This window comes from Sebastes fasciatus, chromosome 16, assembly GCF_043250625.1.
Source record: "Sebastes fasciatus isolate fSebFas1 chromosome 16, fSebFas1.pri, whole genome shotgun sequence".
In the NCBI taxonomy this organism is placed as follows: domain Eukaryota; kingdom Metazoa; phylum Chordata; class Actinopteri; order Perciformes; family Sebastidae; genus Sebastes; species Sebastes fasciatus.
The window spans coordinates 24,452,671-24,475,597 of NC_133810.1; the positions used below are offsets into that span (position 1 = coordinate 24,452,671).

The following is a 22,927-nucleotide window of genomic DNA, read 5'->3' on the forward strand; positions in this document are numbered from 1 at the left end:
GCTTTGTTGACATAGCCGGGCCAGCCATGCATGCTTTTAGTGCATGTGAGCGTGCCCCAATGGCTCGCTCACGGCTGCTGCTCTGCAATGTGCTCATACAGCGGTTACAGGTGGTAACGCCCTCCCGACCAACAGTGTTGTTGCGTAGCGCCCACCCTTCGGTTGCCCCACAGGTTAACACTGTTAGATCTGTCAGCACGTTTGCCATCAGGAGGCAATAGAAATGCTCCAAATCTAAATGACAGATTTGGCCAGTGAGCTACTTCCGGGTCTGAGAAGTGAAGCCAATGCTGAAGTGCTTAAACTTGCATTCTTTCTAATAGCCAGCAGGGGGCAACCCCTCTGGTTGCAAAAAGAAGTCTGATTGTATAGAAGTCTGAGAAAATGAGCCTACTTCTCACTTGATTTATTACCTCAGTAAACATTGTAAACATGAGTTTATGGTCTCAATCTCTAGTTTCAAGTCTTCTTCAATACAGCATGATGTTCATTTAGTAACTTATGGTCCCATTTAGTGTAAAATAGACCATAAAGCAGGGGATGCTTGTGGCAGCCGCCCCTTCTCTGGTGCTTGCTGTTGTCTCCCTTTTTCCCTGGTGTTTTTTTGGTTGAGTTGCTGAGTGATTGGAGGGTTATTCAGTTCATCTGTTGCGCAGGGTGTGGGGACTGGCTCTTAAATGATAGTTGAGAGCAGCTTGGTGCATTCCCCTCTTGGCCAATCAGGGTGTGACGACGCCCTTTCTGTAGGGCTTAAAAGAGGAGGGAAACTGCACACCCAGTGTCATTCTGATCTCCCCCTTCACTAAATGCAACATTTAGGCCCTTTTGAGATTCTGTGCTCTTTTGTGTTTTGCTTATTGAGAGTGTTGACTATCCTAGTTGGGGAAACAAAATAAATACCCATCATTTAGGTTACCTGCACTAAGACGTTTAGGTGCTATTTGTGCAAGGATCTGGCTTGCCTCACAATAGCCTAGCGCCTGCAGGCTGTATTTTGTTATTCGATTCATTTGTTGATTTTCACTGAAACCCTTTATACCCATTTCCTTTAGTCTATTTTTTGGGGGGAAATTTTAAAGGAGGGTAAAAGGAAAAATAAAAACAATATTTCAGTTTCCTTAATTGTTATTGTAGAGGCATTTGTTCATTATTATTATTATTATTAAGGAGGCATTTTATTTTATATTATTATGTGGATGGGAACTGGTTTTCAGTCTTCTGCTTGATCAACTACAGTCTGGGGGAATCAGTACCGCCACATGCTTTAGGGCTTGTGATTGACAGGTCCACAGCGTTATCTGGTCTGGGAGTTGTCTGTGTTTTCGTCTTGGAACGCTAACTCTTTCACAGTGTGTTTTCAGATCATGAAAGTTAATTTAAAACCTTTTTGGTTGCCTGAAAATGTCTTATTCAGTATTTGTTTGTTCTTAGCTCCAACCTCTTCTGTCACTTCTGGTTGCAAAAAAACAACATGGTGACGTCCAAAAAAAACAAGATAGCGACGGCCAAAATGCCAAACTTGAGTCTTCAAAACGACAGTCCGCAAACCAATGGGTGACGTCACGCTGACAACGTCCACTTCTTATATACAGTCAATGCATTAAGCACCTTTAAAACACTTATCGAAGACTATTTTTGTACAGATTGAACAAACAAGATATAAGATATTAATAGTGAGCTTTAGAAGTGCTGTAGGTGGATTTTGTTCCTTGCTCGGTTTAGCTCCCCCTATTCTTACCTGGTCAGGTGGTATGTTCCAGTTAGGTGAGGCTGAGAAGATAAAATCCCATTTAATGGAGTAAGAGGAGGGGGAAGGTGTTGGCAGCTTGCTGTGAGGCTGCAGCTTTCTTCTGTTTGGTGTTCTTCTGATTCAGTTTAAATGTAGTTAATCGAATTTCCAAGATGTCGTTTATGCCCTTGGTTCCAGTAAACTTTTTGTTAATAAATGCCATTTTTTGCACTACTGCTTTATCAAACCTCCCTTCAACATCCCTTTTTAAAGTTTTCCATTGCCAAACCACCTCATCTGCCCTTTATATGGGGGTGGTGGCGCGACACTCCTCCTCTAACTCTGGGCAAGAAAGTTGATTAGTTTACTTCTCAAAATGTGCCAACTATTCCTTAAATAATACGTCCTGAAGCCAAGTTGCTGCCTGACTCATAAAAAGTACGAGCTTTTGTAATGTATGGTTGGGCACACTGTCCTCTGCGGGGCCAGACAGGGTGAAGAGCTTTAAGTGCAGCGTATCGACTCGAGTGAGCTGCAGAGAGTTTTTCACCGGCCCGTAGCACCTCGTAATTACACACAGTCGAGAGAGAGAGAGGAGGTCGATCTAAAAACCACCACGGTGGCTGCAGAGGCCTCAAGGTGAAGGAGGATTAAGAGGAGAAATATGTTCAGATATGCTGCTTCTTTTTCTTCAAGTGCTTGTTTTAGATGCAGAAATGTACAGCACTGGGCATAAAATTAACTTGGCGAGGTTCCATTGTTATTTGAGGGTATGAAAGGCAACTTTCTTCACTTAATTGGTATTCAGCATGACATACACTTCAGGTAACAGCAGGCGATGTGAAATGATAACCTTTTGTAACACAAATGGCAAGACAATATAAATTGCCTGGTGAAATAAAGTGAATTAAATGGACTTGATGGAGTTGACTGCTTTTACAACAGCAGTTTTAAGTCTATTCACTCATCATCGGTGTCGTTTAATCCGACAGATGGACGCCCGGCGGCTGACTCAGGAGAGAAAATAAAGTGCTGGTTGGACTTGATCTCAGGCCAGCACTGAGTTCATGAGTGGTTTCATACTGAACTATTCAACTATCTCAGTGTAAGCACTTAGCCCTGTATATCATGTAACCAGCAGCAATGTATTTTCAGACTGCTCCTGACTTGATACTGAGCGCTTTCGGTGGAGGAACTGGCAGAGAGGCAGGCCAAGCATGAGGGGATCCTTCTCCTTATTACAGTCACAGTTCAAAGCGGCCATAGCTGTTGTTGGGTAGTAAAAACAGCAATGGTCCAATCAACACTTTTAAAAATCTTAAAGCCAACGTAATTTAAAGGTGCTAAATGCAAGATTGGGAGCATTTCTATTGCCTCCGTACGGCTCTCAACATGGCGACAGCTGAGCCAGCGGCTCGTAGGTAACGCTGCTAACAGCACTGACAGTGGAAACAAAGGCAACACTGCTGACAGAGCTAACAGTGTTAACCTGAGGGGAAACCGGAGGATGGGTGCTACGCTTCTGCAACGGCGTCGTCGGACGACACGGCGTTATCTGCTGTAACCACCGTACGAGAGCAGGCATAGCCGGTCTGGCTATGTCAACAAAGCACGGAGAAGCTCTGATAACAACACATGTAGATATCTTTACAGCAAATAGTTGTTTGCTGCTATATTAATACTTTGGATATAGAGCACCTTTAAAATAAATTATAAAATGTATGCAGATGATGCACCCACAATATGGATTAACACACTAGATTCCAAATGTAATTTACAACAGAATCAACTACTGCAAAATGCTTACAAAACGTACAGATAATCCATTCCTCAAAAAAACTATATTAATCTGACATGGGGCCCACACCTTTTTGAATGAAAATACTAAGCTTTCGTTTCACGCCTATTCGGGGAAATTATAGTTTTGAAAGCAGGGAGGCGTGCTCTGGGATTCAAACATTGGATGGATAAAGGACTAAGTAAAATAAAAGATTTGTATAATGTAGGTGCTCTAATGTCATTCCAACAATTAGTAGATAAATATGACCTTCCAAGGAAACACTTTTTTAAATATTTACAAATTAGGAGCTTCATACATTCCCAAATTAAAACTACTACAGAGCCCTTACTGTCTACCATAGAAAACAACTCACGGTAAATAATTTATATGGCAGGGGACAGTTGTCCAGGTTTTATGATATACTATTAGCAGTTTCTAAAGAAAACTCCCTTTTCTATCTATCTGCATGGAAAAATGATCTTCAGCTAGACATTGCTATAGAGGACTAGGAGGAGACATGCCTTCTGGCCCAAATCCAAACTATAAATACCAGGGGCAAACTGTTACAGTATAAATGGCTGCTCAGGACACTTGTTAAATTACACCACTTTAACCCCAGTATTCCTGACAGTTGTGTTAAATGCAATGAATAAATTGGTACCTTGTTTCATTGTATGTGGGAGTGTAGGGAGCTCCAGATGTTGTGGAAAGAAGTTCTTGAGCTGATTTTTAAATTGATAGAAAGTGTTGTTCCCGTTGAAGCTAAAATATGTTTGTTACATATATACCCTGTAAGGAAACGTTAACTGATTAATTTCTGTTTGCTACAAGCCAAACGAGTAATAGCTTTAAAATGGAATGATATTCTGAGACCTTACTCTAGTCAATGGATTAAAGAGATGTCTTCTAGTCTGGCATTAGAAAAACTGACTTTCATAGTAAGAGGTAAAGTTGAGGATTTTGTATATGATGTGGAAACCTTTCATACATTTTATGAACGGCCTGACTGTAAATCCCTGTGATCAGATAGGATTTGGTGCTACTACCGTCTCTCCAAGGTAGCTTGTGATTTGTATCATAGCTGGAGCAGGATGGTTGTGAATAAAAATAGATTTGATTTGATTTTTTTCCTTTAAAAACCTTTTTTTTCTTTTTTTTTTTACTTGTGTATATTCTTTTTATTTTATTTTTATTTTATTTGTTTTGTGTATGTATGTTTTTCCTGTATCTATACTGGCTTATTTTATGTCAATATTATGTTTGTTAAGTTTCTTTGTACCGAGAATGTTGTTATTGGGGACGTTTGTGAATGTTTGTTCTGTTGTTTCAAAATTAACAAAAAAATATAGTATTGAAATAAAAACAATCAACTACTGGCTTGAACCCATTTTACCGGTTCCTACTATAAATCTCCAGCAGTGGTCTATTCAGTACTGCAACAATAAATATAAAAATGAGCATTTGTTATGGCGACATTGTCATTTCCACATATATTTTAGAACCACACATAGCATTAAAAACAAGACTAAGAGTCCACAGCCACGTAGCAGTGGCGGTGGCGGACTCAGGCTGTCTGAGGGGCAGGGGCGAAACAAATAATGTCTTTTATATTTTAAGGCCACCCTAGAGGGCACTTCATCACGTTTTCTCTACTGGAGGGGTACCCTAGGGCACTTTATCACAAGTTCTTCACTGGAAGGGCACCCTAGAGGGCACTTCATCACGTTTTCTCTACTGGAGGGGTACCCTAGAGGGTACTTCATCATGTTTTCTCTACTGGAAGGGCAACCTAGAGCAGGGGTGCCCAATACGTCGATCGCGATCTACCGGTCGATCGCAAAGGTAGTGTGGGTAGATCGCATGGCATTAAAAAAAAAAAAAAAAAAATAGACGTCAGCCTATCAGAGCAGATTGAGAACTGTATGTCAGAGTTTGACAGACGCTTTCAAGACTTTGTTTTACTGGAGCCAGTCGCTACATTCATGTGCTACCCTTTTCAGGAAGATGCTGAGGCTGATTCACTCGCATCAAAAATTGCAACACTGTTTCACCTGAACTCATCTGGAGTGGAGGATGAGATTTTGACACTACAAGCTGACATTCAGCTTAAGTCCAGGGCTCATGGACAGTTCTGGAACTTACTCACAGAGGAAAAGTACCCCAACATGAGGAAATGTGCTACCTCCTTGACTGCATTATTCGGCTCCACTTATTTATGCGAGTCAGCCTTTTCCCACATGAAGATTATTAAGTCCAAATACCGTTCCACCTTGACTGATGATCATTTGGAAGTGTGCTTGAGGCTGGCTATCAGCAGCTACTGTCCGGACTATGCATCCCTAGCTGATTCCATTCAGTGCAAGTCATCAGAGTAAGGTAATGACAAAAAATTTAGTTATATTGTACAATATGGGTTCATGCAGTTATGCAAGGTACACCAACATATATTGTACATATAAAGAATACTCAATATATTTATAAATAAATATATGTTTTGCATTTTTATAGTAGGTAGATCATTTTCAATTGGTCATTTTATAAGTAGCTCGCATGCTGAAAAAGTGTGTGCACCCCTGACCTAGAGGGTACTTCATCATGTTTTCTCTACTGGAAGGGTACCCTAGAGGGTACTTCATCATGTTTTCTCTACTGGAAGGGTACCCTAGAGGGTACTTCATCATGTTTTCTCTACTGGAAGGGCAACCTAGAGGGTACTTCATCAAGTTTTCTCCACTGGAGGGGTACCCTAGAGGGCACTTTATCACATTTTCTCCACTGGAAGGTTACCCTAGAGGGCACTTTATCACATTTTCTCCATTGGAAGGGAACCCTAGAGGGGATTTTATCACATTTTCTCCACTGGAAGGTTACCCTAGAGGGCACTTCATCATGTTTCCTCCACTGGAGGGGCATCCTAGAGGCCACTTTATCTCATTTTCTCCACAGGAGGGGCACCTTATCACATTTTCTCCACTGAAGGGGCACCCTAGAGGGCACTTCAACATATTTTCTCCACAGGAGGGGTACCTTATCACATTTTCTCTACTGAAGGGGCACCCATAAAGGGCACCTTATCATGTTTTGTCTACCTAAGGACATCCAAGAGGACAACTTTGCTGCAGTTTGTTTGGACATGGAGGCACCGAGGGGGGGGGGGCGGTCATATCACATGATCTTCATCAGCAGATGCCAAGTTGTCATGAAAGGGCAAAAGAAATGTTCTATTGCGGCTGTCACATGAAGTTACTGTCTCAGTAACTCAGAGCTCCCTTGTTTATGTACGCCATGGGTTTGTGAAAGGATGTTTTATAGCTCGTTTTTTGGGCCCTCAATGGCATCTTTATCAGTTAGTGGAGCCAGAAAATCCTCATTTAGCCCAGAGCCCTGCATGCTCTACTGCTAGACCAAACCTCATAAGAGTGTGTGACAGTTGAAGTCATTTCACAGAATTGTAGAAAAGGCACTGGTACATCAATGCACACTATCAGACAGTGCCAGCAGGACTGGGACAACTTCATTCAAATTAAAGGGTTGGTTCAAAGGTTTTCTCGGTTGGTATCTAGACATGCAGACGGTTTGTTGTTTATCCAACCCAATACTGTAGTTGAACATGAAACGTACAGCCAGGATAATCCACAGAATTCATGGTGGACAGTTTTCATAGGGACATTTTCTTTAGTAGAAAATAGTTCCGATGAAAACAGTAAATTTGGCATTCAAAACTAAAGGCCAGAACACACACCGGGGTCAAACCTTTCTACCAATCCAATCAAGCATTATCCTGTCGTTTAAGGCCATCCAGCATCCAACTGCACTGTGATCACTTAGAGTAAACTGATCAGCATGGATCAAGCTGAACAAGGCTACAAAATGTTGACACCAAATATGAGCATTAATACAGGAAGTGTGAACTGTAACTGACCAAATGGCATAATCCTAGACCATCTCTAATCAATACAAAAACACTGTAGTTATCTGTGGATGTGTGTGCTGAAAGAAAATAGAACGACACATGTTCTCGTTTCAGTTGATTTTGTATTTTTTATTGAATAAATGATTTTAAAAGGTAATAACAATGTTTAAAACTACATTATCTTCACAGCCATTGCTTACATACTCAGATAACCCATCTATATATATTCTTTCAGCCCTCCCCACACTTTTTTTTTTTTTTTGCTAATTTCTTTTTTGTGTGTTTATTTTGTGTTTTTTTCTTTTGGAGTCATACTATCATAATAAATGCCCATTTCAAGTCTTGTCACACTAACAGCAATTCAATAGGAAAGGAGGAAGGGTCTAGCTCTACAGGGGATGGATTTTGAAGTTCCCAGTTCATATTATTCCATCAACATTTTTCAAGTTACTAAAGAAAAAAAAAAATAGAAAGGAAACGAAAAAAAAAAATTGGTATGAGGAGTTACACCAGGCAACCCTCCCAGCCCATCAGGCCACTGCAACAGAAAAAAGTCAGTTTGTACAGCGACACGTCTTCGAAGTCAGTGTCTCAAAAATTCAGAACATAGAAAACCACTAAAATAATTTTGAAACTAGATCCAAAATATTCTTTTGAAAAGAATTTATTTTGATGTACAAAAACAGTCATTTTCTTTTCTTTTTTTTATTTGCTTTTTAATTGTTTTTTTTTAAATAAAAGCTTCAAACACAAGTTTATTGTAGTTCTTATTTCATTTGTCATTATCATTATTATTATTGATTCATTTATTCTTTTTTTTCTCTTATTTTTATTCATCTATCAGTGCGATTGTATACCAGTGCAGCTACTGGGTCCAGAGTAACGAAAACAGGCTTTTTCATCTTTAATGGCATAAAAAATAAGAAAAAAATCCATCTTTTATACAAAGTATAACTGCTGGTCTTTAGGGAAAAAAACATTTATAAACCCATAAAGCTAGGAGGCACACCATGGGATTTTCATTTTTGTAAATTATAGCAATAATACTAATACTACTACTAATCATAATAATAATAATAATAATAATAAACAAAACAAGTATCAACAATTTGCAACCATTTTTTTTAACCATCGCTGATGCCATGTGCGGCTTCAGAGATAGACTCAATGAAAATTCATTGACAAAATTGAGTTGCGTAATAAGTCAAGACAGTTGAGAAATCGCACAAAAAAAAAAAAAAAAGACAAAGAACATTTTGTCAATTGCAGGGGTGTCTTTTGGAAGGACAGGAAGCCAGGCCTGAAGAGCAGCATTTGGGCATGGCCGCTGGCATCTTTGGTTCAGTCGAACATACGAAGGTAACACGAGCTTGAGCATTCCACGAAACATGAGAATGACCACACAAGGGAATGCTGAGGCTGAACTCTAACCCTGGTATGGAACCAAAAACTCAATCTGCTACAACAAACTACAAAACGTCGTCGTTCCATAATATCCCATGAGGTATCAATGCTTTAAACAGTTAAATCAGTACAGAGAGCAGGACTAGTTTCTGCGTTGTTCTACGTAAAACATTAGCTCTGCGTCCCATTAGAAGAGATGCTTACCTTCGACGTAGAGGCTGTGAACGCCTCAGCAACAGGACCTTCTCACTAGTCAACAAATCATGCCTTTTTTTTCAGAGGTCAAACGATTCAGCAGCTAAAGGAAAAACGGAGGATGTGCTCGGAAAAAAGCAGCATCCGATCTTCCAGGAGAGGCAACGGTTCACTATTACTGCCACTATCTCTACCGAACGACACACATCACACCTTGACAAACTAGGCCATGAGGTTGGGCCACAGTGTTGGGAGTAATCGAGGGGGGGGGGGGGGGGGGGGGGGGGGGGGGGAGGAGGCTACGTGTGACTTCTTGTCCTTTCAAACCTGCAGTGGGTGTTGACTTGCACTGGTAGGAAATAAAAATAACACCTGTTGAACAGATCTGCATATATCAAGGATAGTAAAGCTAACACATGTAGGATTTTCTCTTTATATATCAATTGTAATAACGGCCATTAACAGTACATTCCATAGCCCCTATGACGGGTTTGCTGCGGGGACTTTTCCTTCTTCATGTGTAAGAATATCAGTCTGGTTTTCCCATAGGGAATTGATCCCAAAGTCGCCCACGTTGGTTTACAGATGCCCGGGGGGGGGGGGGCTACTGTTTTGTATCGGCGACGGCCACACCCTTCAAAATGTGCCGTCATTTCACAGCAACACGCTAAAAGAGAAAATCCTACATGCGGCATCTTTAAGTTATGATATGATCAATGAGTCCGCATGACCAGTCACGAGCTGTGACCACCCCAATATGAGGTCCGATAGCACCATATTTGTCTTTTAAATCTCTTAATGGTTAATAAGAGTGTCTAAGCCATAGATCAAGCATATCATGGATAAAACCATAGGTCTCATACTCATATGTACATGCAACTAAATACATTGCATGTGTATACAAAGACATATATGTAAAAGAGCATGGTCAATTTGGTTTTGCAGCAGAAGAATTCAGGTTGTGCTGTATTAAATGGACCGGGAAACGGACGCCTGACTGTTCCTCTTTCGATGTAGTGTGTTCGGCATGAAAGCGTACATTTTTTAACGTGAAACGGTTTTCCCGTGGGTTGAACACCACCACAGTGCCTGACATTATTTTCAAGAGAATGTGTTTATGTGAGGGGGAGGGGGCTTTCAAAAATGAAAGAATTGAGGACCAGCAGCTGGGTAAGATGTGAGCAAACAGGAGACTGCAGGCATACAGGAGCCCCCATATGTCTAAGAAAGCATTCAAAGTGAGGAAAACAACTACATCTGAGGCCCTTTTCCTGCACTGTGGTGTGAAGATGGAGCAAAACCACGGGACAAAGAGGAACAGTCAGAGCGTCATCTACCGCTCCATCATGTACTAAATCATTCATTTAAGGCAACACAACTTAAATCTGGGTCATTTCGGGTTACTGTGGATGGAGTGCCAAAAGCCCTTGACATTTTTGCATAAAGAAAAAAAAATAAACTGTCAGTTAGTAAAGGCTGTTACGAAGAAAAGATGTCAAGTAACAAGAACCTCTCAAAAATTCCAGTTAGCAAAAACTAAAACTCAAAGCGAGCGGCTCACATGATGACCCGCGACGGTTCAAAACATTCTGGAAAAGTAAATCCAACTAGCCTAGTGTGTGTGTGGACTCACAACAAGTCATATCTGGATGGGAAATGGCTTCTTAAGTCCTTACAAAGCCCCGGCTTTTTATTTGTAGACCTTAACTGCGAGCCGCCGGGCCCCACGCAGAGATTCTGCTCCGACTAATTCAACTGTGTTTGCTGTAACTCACTGCCAAACAGCTGACAAAACAGGCCACAGATTTCAGCTTTTTCAGCTTTTTACAGATCAACGGGATCTCACTGAACAGCAGAGTGTTAGGAGGTGGCGGTGGTGCGGTTTCAAACAACTAAATCAACTAGCTGCATTGCTGCAAAACTGCTTCAAAAGAGCACAATGACATGCACTTCTCACAATGACACATTAATTAGATCACTCCCTTTTTGTGCGTCAAGTGGTGCGTCTTCATTCAAAAATGACAATTTTTTTTTTTAATACATCACACTTTGTGAACAAGTGACAAATGGTTAGCTATAATCTGAAGAGGCAAGACAAAGTTTCCACGACGACGCGGGCAATACACAAGACAAAAATGACTGAAAGCGCCGTATTCAGTGGCGCAGCCCCGCCTGAGGCCGGCTGGTGTAAGTTTGCATCCGGAGGTTATGAAGTTAAGTGATACCGAATGCAAACGCTTCAAGCCAAACAACGGATTACTCTTACAAAGTGTGGAATAAAAAGAGAATATGGCTTTATAGCATGTCCCTGTCAAGCGACTCCCTGCCAGTAAACTCACAAACCAACAGACAGTCAATTTAATTGAAAGCATTGTTCATGCATTTTTTTTTTTTCCTCTAGGGATCTAAGTTGCGCCTGCTCCCCCCTCTCCAATGCGGGGAAATCAGACCAACTTGTAGCCCGTTTTACATAGATAATTAACAAATCCCCTGCGCAGACGTGATTATCCTCAGTCAAAAATGGCTTCCTCCACAATTACCTTAAGTTTCAAAAACAATAAGAGAGGGAACTTGGCTGAAAGCTCTAGCCAAACAAAACTTGAGTACAGGTTCCACCACAAAACACTACAAATACTCAAGGGGCGGTTTCCAAAAAAATATCTGTGGGAAATCTTTAGGTCAAATCAAATTTACTCTACTGGTTTTTCATCTTGTGGCAGACCAATATCTATATCCACACACGGAAATACACACACGATCGTGAGCTCAAACGATACACACTACCAGCAAAGGGCATCACAATCCTACTATCTATACTTTGGAGTATACAGATCCCAATATATAGTTCCGACTACAACACTACAAGAGTTTACAAGGCTCAACAGTCAATCTGTTTTTAGGTTTTTTTTGAGAGGAGTCAGAATAGAGACGACACAGCCTTTGAGAACTGCAGTTGCCTTGCTACATGGTATACATGTTTGGATAGTAAGATCAAGAAAAAAAGATTTTTATTTTTTTTAAATGTAAAATCGTAGCAAAGCCTAAATAATATAAGCGTGAGACTAATCCACCGTAAAAGACTTCCTTCCATCCACAGAATCAAAAACCTGATTAGGTTTGCTGAAAAAAATCTTTGTTTAATTTTCCAAAAATATTAATGGATAGGGGGGGTTATAGATATTGGTATACATATGCTGCAAAAACTTAACCACAGGCAAAGAAAAAAGGAAATGTGGATTTCTTGCCATAATCGAATGATGCTTCGTTGCCACCCGTTGCCATGTCAACGTCTGGGAGACGGCCAGCATGGCAACGGAAACTATCATCATAAAATGGTACAGTAGTAGAAATAGCTAGACCAGGAGGGGGCGGGCTCTCCTGGGAAAAGGTCCGCAGAGAGGTCCAATGATTGGTCATGCGGCTCGCTGTCAGGAATAATGGTTGTAGGGTGGTAGAGGGTGCCCAATGCCGTTCTGGTAGTGATGGTGCTGGCGGTGGGCGATGTACTCTGCATAACCCATTGTCATCTTCTCGCTACGGTACCTAGGGGTGAGACAAGATGTGTTGGTAATGGCTGACTAGCCTTAATGTCATGTTAGGAAGGCTAGGATCAGCTACAGTCTGCACCGAAACACTGGACCTACTGTGACCCTGTTTATTAACACGGATGAGTCAATACTGGATTTAGAACGGAACAAATATTTCTATTAGAGCTGTCAAAGTTAACGCGATAATAGCGCGTTAACGCAAATTTCTTTTAAAACGCCACTAAATTCTTTAGCATTAACGCAACATCTTAAAAATCCGACAGGCTGCTGTCGGGCCCGGCCGTTATTCGATCTTTCGGAGATTGTACTGGGCATCAGGAGCACATGATTTTTTTCACAGATTATCTGTCTCATACATTAGTGTCAGGACATAGTGACAGATTTATAAAAAATAACTTCTCATCATATTTACTCAAAGTTACCAACTGTGGCTTTAATCGGTGACTTTGGTCCCATCGGGTATCAATTTAGGTCAATTTTGTCTTATGTTTGTGGACATGGATCTAAATGAATGTAAGTGGCAAACAAAGAGTACATCAGTGACGCATTATCATCGTGTCTGTAGATAAGTGCAATCTTACCTGGTTAACTTAATGGTCTTCCTGAAGTCATTTGTGATGGGAGCTTTGTAACCTCCCTTTCGTAGTAAGGAATCTATGGTTTGAATGTGGTCCCAACCTTGATAAAAATAAGAGTTACATCTCCTGAAAATCAACATCTGGCAAACATACATTGTCTTTCTAAATAAGCAGATGAGGCTGGATTGTTAGGGGCAAAGATAGATCTCACCTTGCTCCTTTGCAACCTCTGGTAGGTAGGTGGCGGTGCGCTTTGATCCTTTTTCATTGAAAAACTCTATCCTAATACCGTGAACACCCACCTGGAATTCAAGAAGGAAACAGTGTATTTTTAACCCCATAAGTCGCTCTATCCAACAGAGTCAAAGCTGTAAAAAGAAACATGCCTTAATCCAATATAGACAACTGTAATCTTTTTTGCATTTGCTCAAACAAATTACATAATGATTAGAATTTAATTTTAGGGGAAAAGAACAAATAACCTAAAAAAAATGTGGAGGAGCGTCGGTGTATTAATAGCAGAAAGAGTGAGCATTTAACCACCGCACTTCTCAATGTATATGTTTTCGCAAACCGCGTTTCTTACCTCCCAGTCAAGGTAATCACCGACGTCTTCAAAGTTGGTGAGAAGAGACACTGAGCAGAAGAGGCGAGGCAGCTCATCCCTTGTCATAGGGGGGAAGCGGCTGTCTTTAAGGGCACTGCAGACAGAAAAGCACAAAGAAAATGCCATTACAAGAAGGGATTCACAAACGAGTTATCACAGTCAAGTGAATGGTTTGATTACTGTGTCGAATCTGAAAATGCACCGCACTTCTTTTTAAATTGAGGGCTTATAAGTCATGAAGGATCAGCAATGCCTAAGCTCTAATATAGATGACCTATGGACAGACAGGGGCCAGCGTGGTCGCAGCATGGACTCTGATCGTGGCTGTTGTAATGTGTATATATCTGCACACAGTACCAGTAAGGAACTGTCAGCTGTGACTGCCCTCAGGTCAGAAATGCTGGTGAAGAATTTCCACACCAGGTATTTACAGAGGGCCGTGTTTACACTGAAACACTCACTCTTGCGCTCTCTCTCATTTGTTAGACATATTTTAGGGCTGTCAAAATGAATGTGATAATAATGTGTTAACGCAAATTTGTTTTAATGTCACCAAGTTCTTTAACGCATTAACGCGACTTGCGGTTTTAAGGTTGTAGCGAGCACGGTTTTAAATCTAGAGGGGAAGATACTGACATCATATGCTGCTAGAAAACCTAAGGAATCCATTATGCATTATGCACCAACCACGTCATACTAGCTTGTCGCAAAGGAGGTTAAATAACGCTACGAATTTTAGCTAAATTTTGGCGAGGAAGAACTGGCATGGCCATATTCAAAGGGGGTCCCTTGACCTCAAGATATGTGAATGACAATGGGTTCTATGGGTACCCACAAGTCTCCCCTTTACAGACATGCTCACTTTATGATAATCACATGCAGTTTGGGGGCAAATCATAGTCAAGTCAGCACACTGACACACTGACAGCTGTTGTTGCCTGTTGGGCTTGAGTTTGCCATGTTATGATTTGAGCATATTTTTTATGCTAAAATGCAGTACCTGTGAGGGTTTCTGGACAATATTTATCATTGTTTTGTGTTTATTAATTGATTTCCAATAATAAATATTTACATACATTTGCATAAAGCAAACATATTTGCCCACTCCCTTGTTGATAAGAGTATTAAATACTTGACAAATCTCCCTTTAAGGTACATTTTGAACAGATAAAAAATCTTCAATTAATTATGGACAATCATGCGATTAAATATTTTAATCGATTGACAGCCCTAGCATATATCAGCAACGTAAATATTGAATTCAGATTTCTAATTGAAACAGTTGTCCACCAAAGCCAAGTAGTGCCCAACCAGCGTTTAACCCACCAGTCAGATGATCCCTGTGCCACTGTGTTTGTCTGGACTTCCCAAATACTACTACTACACAAGGACTCTTTATTATCACAACTTAACATTTTTTGAATTAAAACAGATTTACAACAGTCCATACATTACAGTTATAGTTATCAATGCATTTGTGTCACTGCCTGTCCTTTAGATCTCATGGGTGCCAGGTCATCAAGACTAAATAATTTTAGCATCTTTCTACATCGACGCCAGAGTCAACAACAAATTGCGTTGTTGCGGTTTTGACTGACCGTTAGAAAAATGCTTATACATATACAGTAAACAGTATCCATTTGTCTTAATCAATAAATGTCAAAAGAAAGTGTTCATAAAAACCTACTTAAGGACATTAATAACTTTCTGAATAGTTTTTGAAGCCCCAGGACCTGGGATCAAAGTAGATACACGCTCCACACTGCGTTACAGCAAGCTACATGGATGAAACAGAACAAAAGTAAATACTATAAGAAACAGAAATTATGTTGTTTTTTTTGCACTCATGCACAGGCCAACTATGAGTTCTGGGGGTAATTTACTAATGTTGGTCTCCTATTGTAAGGGGTGTTAATTGTAATAGGCTTGTTCACTTTAATCATGCTCCGTTGCATTCGGTCTACAGCTCTGAAACGTAGAAAAGTGACTTTGCGTTGTTTCTTACCTGGTTAGGGTGTACTCCCTGAGTCCTGAGTGCAGATTCATGGCAGAAAATGTACCTATACAACCCCTCAACCGCTTGTCTCTGCCTATTTTCCATGTGACAAACAGCGGGCTGAAAAACAAAAAAAAGGGGCCGTGTTAAAGCAGTCGAACTTCAGTACAAAAGTTGGTCAACAGCACACAGAAGTTCATTCGGATGCCACAGCTGTTATTCACATTAGGTAAAATTGCCACAACTGTATTCCACCCCATGATGGATCAGCTTTCATCCAAGACTGCAGGCTTTTGTTCATAGCAGTGGGCCATCTGTCCACCCATGACTGAATAACCTACTCTTTTGTAAATAATAACTTTCTACCCTTCATGAGGTTACAGGGATTTTCCAACTTTTTTTATGTTGCTGCAACTGCTTTCGGTAAAAAAAAAAAAACATTAGCATGTAAATCAGCCCTGTGAAATTGATAGAATTAATTAAGCACTTCGGAAAATTCTCAACATTGTTGGTAGGCACCACAGTGGATCAGAACCAAAATTGTGCATAACAGCATGGTTGCCACGAAGTATTATGTAGAGAAGAACACAAGCCATTTCTACACCAGACACCTTTCAGTTGGGTTTTCCAGTTATCCGTCTATACAAATCAACAAATCAATTTGAACCATTTTAACAGCCTACACTGGCTACATGACTTCTCCTGCCTCAATCAAGCTTCACTGCAACCAAAAAAGTTTCTTTTTATGCTTCAGTGTATTTTTCTTCCACAAACAGTGATCATGTATTGTGTTGTGAGCACTGTCAAGATGCTTCAGCTCCACTGTGACACTGACTGCTTCTGCCCGGGCTGCTCAACAGTGACTGGCAGATCTCATTTTGATCTTCACTGTGTAAAGTCGATCTGACTCGCAGCTCACTGATTTATTGTCACTTTGCCATCAAAGGGTCTTGTTCTCAGATGCCAAGTCACATAACTCCTTAATATGAGCACCAGTCCAATTTAAAAGAGCACCAATTCAATCAAAATTCAGCGTGACACTTTCATACTTTAGAAATATTACCTGTGTCACTTATTATTTGGTAATAGACAGATTCTTTTACAAGTATTTTTTGTTATCTTTACTTTCCCACATTTTTTTCTTTTAAAATGGACCAGTATGGAGCCTCTGCATTTCCTGTAGTTGGGACTACTGATACAGCAACTTAGTGTTTTTTTCCCGTTCTCTCCTTCTCGCTTTATTAATGAAGATAAAACTTTGTAAAGAGAAAGGAGAAAAGAAAAGAAAATGAGCTTAGTGTGTTTCCCCGGTGAAGATATTTTCAAATACCTGAACCAATACCGGTACTTGACCAAGAAGTCCTATACTGTTAAAAAAAGGCTTTAAAATTCCAATTTCACAAAAAGAAACATACATGAGACATTTTCTCTTTGAACAAATCTTACATTTTATTTTTAGCTTCTTCACAAAAGAGACAACTGTTTTACAAAATTAAAACCAAAATTTCAAATTCTCAATTAAGTATTAGTAATTAAAAACAAAAATGTAAATTACAAAGGAACAAAAATTACAGCTGCAGGCAGTCCATATGTGCAAATAGTGTAATGAAAAACTAAATGGTGTCTAATGGTCATCGCTGTAGACTCTTACAGAAGTTTCACCCAGCAGTTCCTCAGAAAACCGTTGCATGGGAACGGTCCTGTGGCGTCTTTCTACCTGTCCTGGATCATTTCCCCCGTCTCTGCCAGGAAGGAAAGGCTGGTGTCTTCTGGGGGGAGGTCGACAGGTGCAAAGGTTGAAGTAGAAAAGACAAAATTGCAAGTGTTCACCATTTGGTAGCACAATGAATAAGATAACATGTATTAACCAGACAGCATGCTTGCTAGGTAGTTATTACTTTCGAATTATAATCTTAAATTTATCTAATTCTATCTTAATTTAAAAGTTTGTTTAGCTTACAAAATTAAAGTAGCTTACGATATATGTTAGCAAACATAACTTCAATCAATATTACCCCACAAATAACTACATTTGCCTTATCAAGTTGTACAACCAACCAAGTCAACCAAAGTAAGCTAGCTAAATTGGCTTACTAGTTATGTTAACGTACCTGCAGCAGCGCTCGCTGGCTAGCGCGGTCCATCGGTCTTCTTGCAGTCAAAATGACGCAAAATGCTTTCGAATGTATGCCGTGTTGGCGGTTCTTGAACCTGCTACCTTGGTGCATTCATTCAGTCCCAGCTCTCAGCATGTGACCGTCCATTTGGAGGAGAAGTCTTGCTGTTTTTACTTAATACCAACAACATGTAAGCTAGACAGCCAGTCTAGACGATTCCCAATTGCGATGGGTTTACCATTATGAATTAAAAATAAAGGGCATATTTGCAAGAAGAATGGGCTACTACTTCTTAATTTTAGTACCACGGTATTCTAAAATTGTTCACTGGCCAACGTTACAGAGCACTGTGTCAAATGTTGTAGTTGTTCTGAGCATTTCAATAATTCAATCTGACAATGCCCCCAAGTGAAGGACATGTCGAGGACACCACAGACCATAATTACGAGTTTCTCAAACCTGTGGGAGTTTCCACGTTGGTGGGAATTAGCCTACTACATTCCTAGTCATGTTTGGCTGGTTGGATTTAGACCTTGGTTCCATATGGTGATGGTTAGGTGCAATCCCAATGTTCAGCCTGTAAGACTGACAGACTTGAGCTCAATTCAAATGTGATTTTTTCTCTAAGGGAGGTTGGGAAGTTTAAATAGTGCACGCTCAGGTTATGATCAAAATAAGCTATTACAGCTTTACAGTAAGCTATTATTGTATTATTCACAATGACAGCGGAAAACATTAAATTTTATTAAACTATATCCATTCCTAATTAGGCATTTTAAATCCTGACACCCACTTGCAACGTCAGTTGATGCTTATGAAGGTTTAATGCTAAGCGTGGACACTGGGACTGGGCCTTAAAGTAAGGGTCTTGAAAGTGATTTATAAATGAACACATCGACACTTGGGAGAATACTCTTAAGGCCTCTGCACACCAAGTCCGTATATTTTCCGTCCGAAAATGTCGCACGTTTAAAAAGAAATACGACCTCACGTTGTGTCAATCACATTTACACACTGACTCTGAAAGTTTCGCCCGTCATTAAAGTTTTCGGAACGGGTTCGATTTTTTCAGGGTTTTTTCCGCATCCGTCAGAGTTGATCGACCACTCAGAGCCACCAAATACATTTTACTTTTCCTGATGACGGATTTTAAAAAATCATACAAAAAATATGGACTTAGTGTGCAAAGGCTTTTAGAAAGGACTGGGGAAATATTCTGTGGTGGCACGCATATTTGAGCGTGGACTTCTGTATAAATATAAAGGCAAACATGCACCACGCCTTTGGCGTTAGCTAGACTAACACAGTGAGCTACATCCATTCTGTGTCTGGGGCAATTCATTGTTCAGTGTTTGCCACACCACTGTCAGATTTGAATACATCTCATATTTAAATGTGTCAAGCCTGTTTGCCTGGAATTTGCTGAGGTGATCTTGAGATAAACACTAGATAAGAGATGTTAGTGTGCTAGTTTTTGAGAACACACTTCTATAATTGAGGATACACTTGTATAATTGAAGGCTCCAATGTGATGTATTGTTATTCAAAAGGTCAACATGCCACTAGCAGCATTTCAACAGACTCATCATTCAATACAGTCAACTATTATGCAAAAAAATGTGTGAATGTGTCGAGTATGAGAAGAAGGTGAATTTATACATATACAGTTTGTATGAGGAATTGTTTCCCGTAATAGATAATGATCACCTGCAAAAACCCCTGACAACAGTTGGAACTGTTTACATAAAAACACACCTTTCACAACCCATCACAAGCATGAAATGTATGCAACATTGTTTTTAATGTCTGCATGGTGAAGTGAAAGAGTGCCTTTCACTTTAAGTTGTCACATGACAATAGAGAGACACACTGAAAAACATAATACAGCAATTCCTTTGACTATTTTTGATAATTTTTGATACATTTAAACGTGGTCCTTGTCAATGAGTCACTCCAAATTGTCTTCTTCCATTTCAGGTAATTTCCCCAGAATAGTAAAATGTATTTGCAATTGCAAACAATCTCTCAAGAGCTCCAAAATGTAGTTGAAAGTAAGTCCCATGCTATGACTTTACATGGCTCGTCTAAGGTGGGGTCAACATGTTCCAATGGAGGGCGCAGGAGTGCAGGAAACACTAATTCTCTCCCATAACATTTTATTGTGAATTTGGTTATAACACAAAACAGATCGTGTTCAGTGAATGCTTCAAATGATCAAACACTGTATTTGTGTGTTTGCTATATTTATTCAACGCTGTCAATACTGTTTTTTTAGTTAAATGTGGGCATAATGGATGTTTAGGACTGCTTAGTACTCAGCAAGAAGCACATTTTCTTTGTTGGTTGGTGCTAAACTCGGTTAACGTTGGTGTCACTTAATTTGACAGTATACAAACAAAACCTGCCTGTAAAACGAGCTATTAATATGATTAGGGTTGTCTAACCCGGGACACCAGATAAGACTTTTAAAAATTATTAAATTAATTACCACAAGCTCATTTGTATGCTTTGTTGCTAAGCTAATGTAGCTTGTAGCTAACAAAGCTAAGCCTAGTATGTGCTAATCCAGAGTTCATTGAGGGCAACAGAAAAGATTAACAATGTTAACTTTTGATGTTTTGTATGTAAAGTGCTATATCATAACTAGCAACACCTTCTACTGTTAAACCGAAAAAAAATATGATGTTATCTTTACTCATTCAACCCTTTTTATTTTAGCTTAAGTGTTAGTGGCTAACGTTAGCTACTATTAGCTAGTGGCTAACGTTAGCTCATATTAGATAGTGGCTAACGTTAGCTGATATGAGCTAGTGGCTAACGTTAGCTTATATTAGATAGTGGCGAACGTTAGCTGATATGAGCTAGTGGCTAACGTTAGCTCATATTAGATAGTGGCTAACGTTAGCTGATATGAGCTAGTGGCTAACGTTAGCTGATATGAGCTAGTGGCTAACATTAGCTAATGTTAGCCAGGGGCAAACAGGCTTAACGTTAGCTAACATTAGCCTGTGTTATTCAAGTTGGACAAACAGGACCGCAAAATGTGTTTTTCGCCGAGTAGCGACTGGAAATGTAAAAGTACATCAGAGTACATCATTCAGTGACAGATACCACAGCATGATAACATCATATGAGATCATTCATTGTGACAGTAATGTGAGGTTTAGTGCAGCTGCGGGCTAGTGCCGACAGTCTATCCGACAAGGCCCCAAATTCCAACTTGAGCTGTGATCGAGAGCTTTTTCACCTTAAATTCATTATAAGAAAAATGTTGTTTCGATGTGACAGTTGTGCCCTTTAACACTGGAACATAAACAAGAAGCAAACCCATCAACGTGAGAGAGATTTTGTAGAGAGAATAGCAGCAAATGAGCTTTGACATGCAGCAAAAACAACAAAAGAGAGCCATTAAAATACTCACTAGGGATCGTTTGTAAACCTGGGTGTTCTCGGAGGTTGGTATCCGTACAGATGGCAATAAAGCACGTCAAAACAGAAGCAGCACATCTCCGCTGAGACGACCATTTTCCTGCCTCCTCCACCACCACTTCCCGAGCCAGGTCCTCCCGAGCTGAGATTCGGGGAGAGGCCGGATGAGGTGTAACCGGCCGGGGCTGGAGACAGAGCGTTAGTGCCGCCGCCGCCGCCGCCGCTGCTACCACTACTACTGCTGCTGCTGCCGCTAACGTTACCCCCGGGTCCCCCCAGGCCGTTGGCTCTGCTCACGTTCGCCGCCGCTGCTGCAACGGTCGCGGAGGAGCCAATCCCCAACTCCGAGCCACAATGTCCGGTTCCTGCCACCCCGCTTCCCGCCCCCACCCCGCCGGGACCCCCCGACCCGGGCGATCCCGACAGTTTCTGCTTCTTCACCCCGCAGCACCCGGCCGCCATCTTGGAACAATCTGCACCGACACACCGCTTCCGACCCATAACCGTCACCGCGGGAAGGGTGGGGGGGAACGCCGACCAGACGTAGAAATCCCACTGCGCTGGTGATACGTGTGACGGACAATACTCCACTTTCACTCTGTGGTGGGTTTTTTTTTTTTTTTGTCGGACGACGAAATAACCGATGTGATGAGAAGAAGACTGCAATGTCACCCTAGCAGCGTTGCCTTTAAAAATGCGGGACTTCGCTACGCAAAATCCATAGCTGGATAAGCGCTTTTTCCTGGAGTAGTCAGCCAGTCCAGCTTTTGGACCACGGTGTTCCCAGTGGATCACCGATAACGTCAATAATCACCCCCTTTCTCCTTAACACGACACCATCCGAGGCGAGCTCAGCCACGCACACAAGTTCAGGGAGTGTACAGTCCGAACAGGCCGCAGATGACAGTAGCCAGGCGGTCCAGATGTGAAGCCGACAGCCAGTACGCTGTAGCCCAGCAGCCGCACACCTCTCCAAGTGGAAGCCGGGAGCTTGAGTACGCAGCAGGACCCATATAAGCTTCAGCACAAATTGCGCACAATGTCTTGGTAGCTTCTCATTGCACCAGCTCTGTTTACTCACGAACTTCTAATTACACAACAGGCCCAGTATGTAGGAATCCCAGACGCTGGGAGGATAACGCAGAGTAAAATGGCCATCTGACAATGCGGGGTTATATGATGGCACAATGCAACGCGTCAGAGCCGAGCAAGTCATTTTAGCCCACAGTTTGCACCTGCATGATGCCTGGCTGTTCTTGGACCTGGTTGTTGTAAAAAAAAGAAAAAGAAAAAAAAGAAAATCTCAATAACAGCCCCGCGTCAAGATGCAGAACTGAAAGTTTTCAGTGTTTGGAGGTTGTCATCCGTTTATGGGGATACACATAGAAGAGCATTCTAGTCCGTGAGCCGTGAGAAATCCTCCGGGTTTGGCAAACCCTCCGCTCCGCACCCCGTCTACTCAGCTGCTACCATTCAGTGCTGTTCGGGTAAAAGCCCTGTGATCAGTCTGTGGGCACACACAGGCATCGGTGGCGTCGGCACGCCGGAAGCGGATTCAGGAACGCGTTGCGCCCAGCTTTGCTGCACATTCTGCGTAGCTTCTTCTTCTTCTTCTTCTTCTTCTTCTTCTG

The 22,927-nt window shown here is 41.1% G+C and overlaps 1 protein-coding gene across 2 annotated transcripts; it reads right to left on the reverse strand.

The window, feature by feature from the left end:
* Nucleotides 1-8,111: 8,111 nt before the first annotated feature.
* Nucleotides 8,112-22,927, reverse strand: ammecr1 (AMMECR nuclear protein 1). 2 transcript variants are annotated; one of them, XM_074610769.1, is made up of 6 exons: nt 21,289-22,920; nt 15,760-15,870; nt 13,734-13,848; nt 13,359-13,449; nt 13,151-13,247; nt 8,112-12,564 (listed from the first exon to the last, which is right to left on the reverse strand). In XM_074610769.1, the coding sequence occupies exons 1-6, from the start codon at nt 21,795-21,797 to the stop codon at nt 12,450-12,452; spliced, it is 1,038 nt and encodes a 345-aa protein (XP_074466870.1). In that variant the 5' UTR covers nt 21,798-22,920; the 3' UTR covers nt 8,112-12,449. The 2 variants fall into 2 exon arrangements, with proteins under 2 accessions (XP_074466870.1, XP_074466871.1); XM_074610770.1 differs by lacking the exon at nt 15,760-15,870 and having other exon boundaries at nt 21,289-22,927.

Excerpts from the sequence above, each read along its gene's own strand:
- ammecr1 (XM_074610769.1), bottom strand. The coding sequence starts at position 21,797 with ATGGGTCGGAAGCGGTGTGTCGGTGCAGATTGTTCCAAGATGGCGGCC. Across the intron at positions 13,849-15,759 it reads AGGGAGTACACCCTAACCAG|TGCCCTTAAAGACAGCCGCT; the intron begins GTAAGAAACAAC and ends TTCTGTCTGCAG. Across the intron at positions 12,565-13,150 it reads AAGACCATTAAGTTAACCAG|GTACCGTAGCGAGAAGATGA; the intron begins GTAAGATTGCAC and ends TCTCACCCCTAG.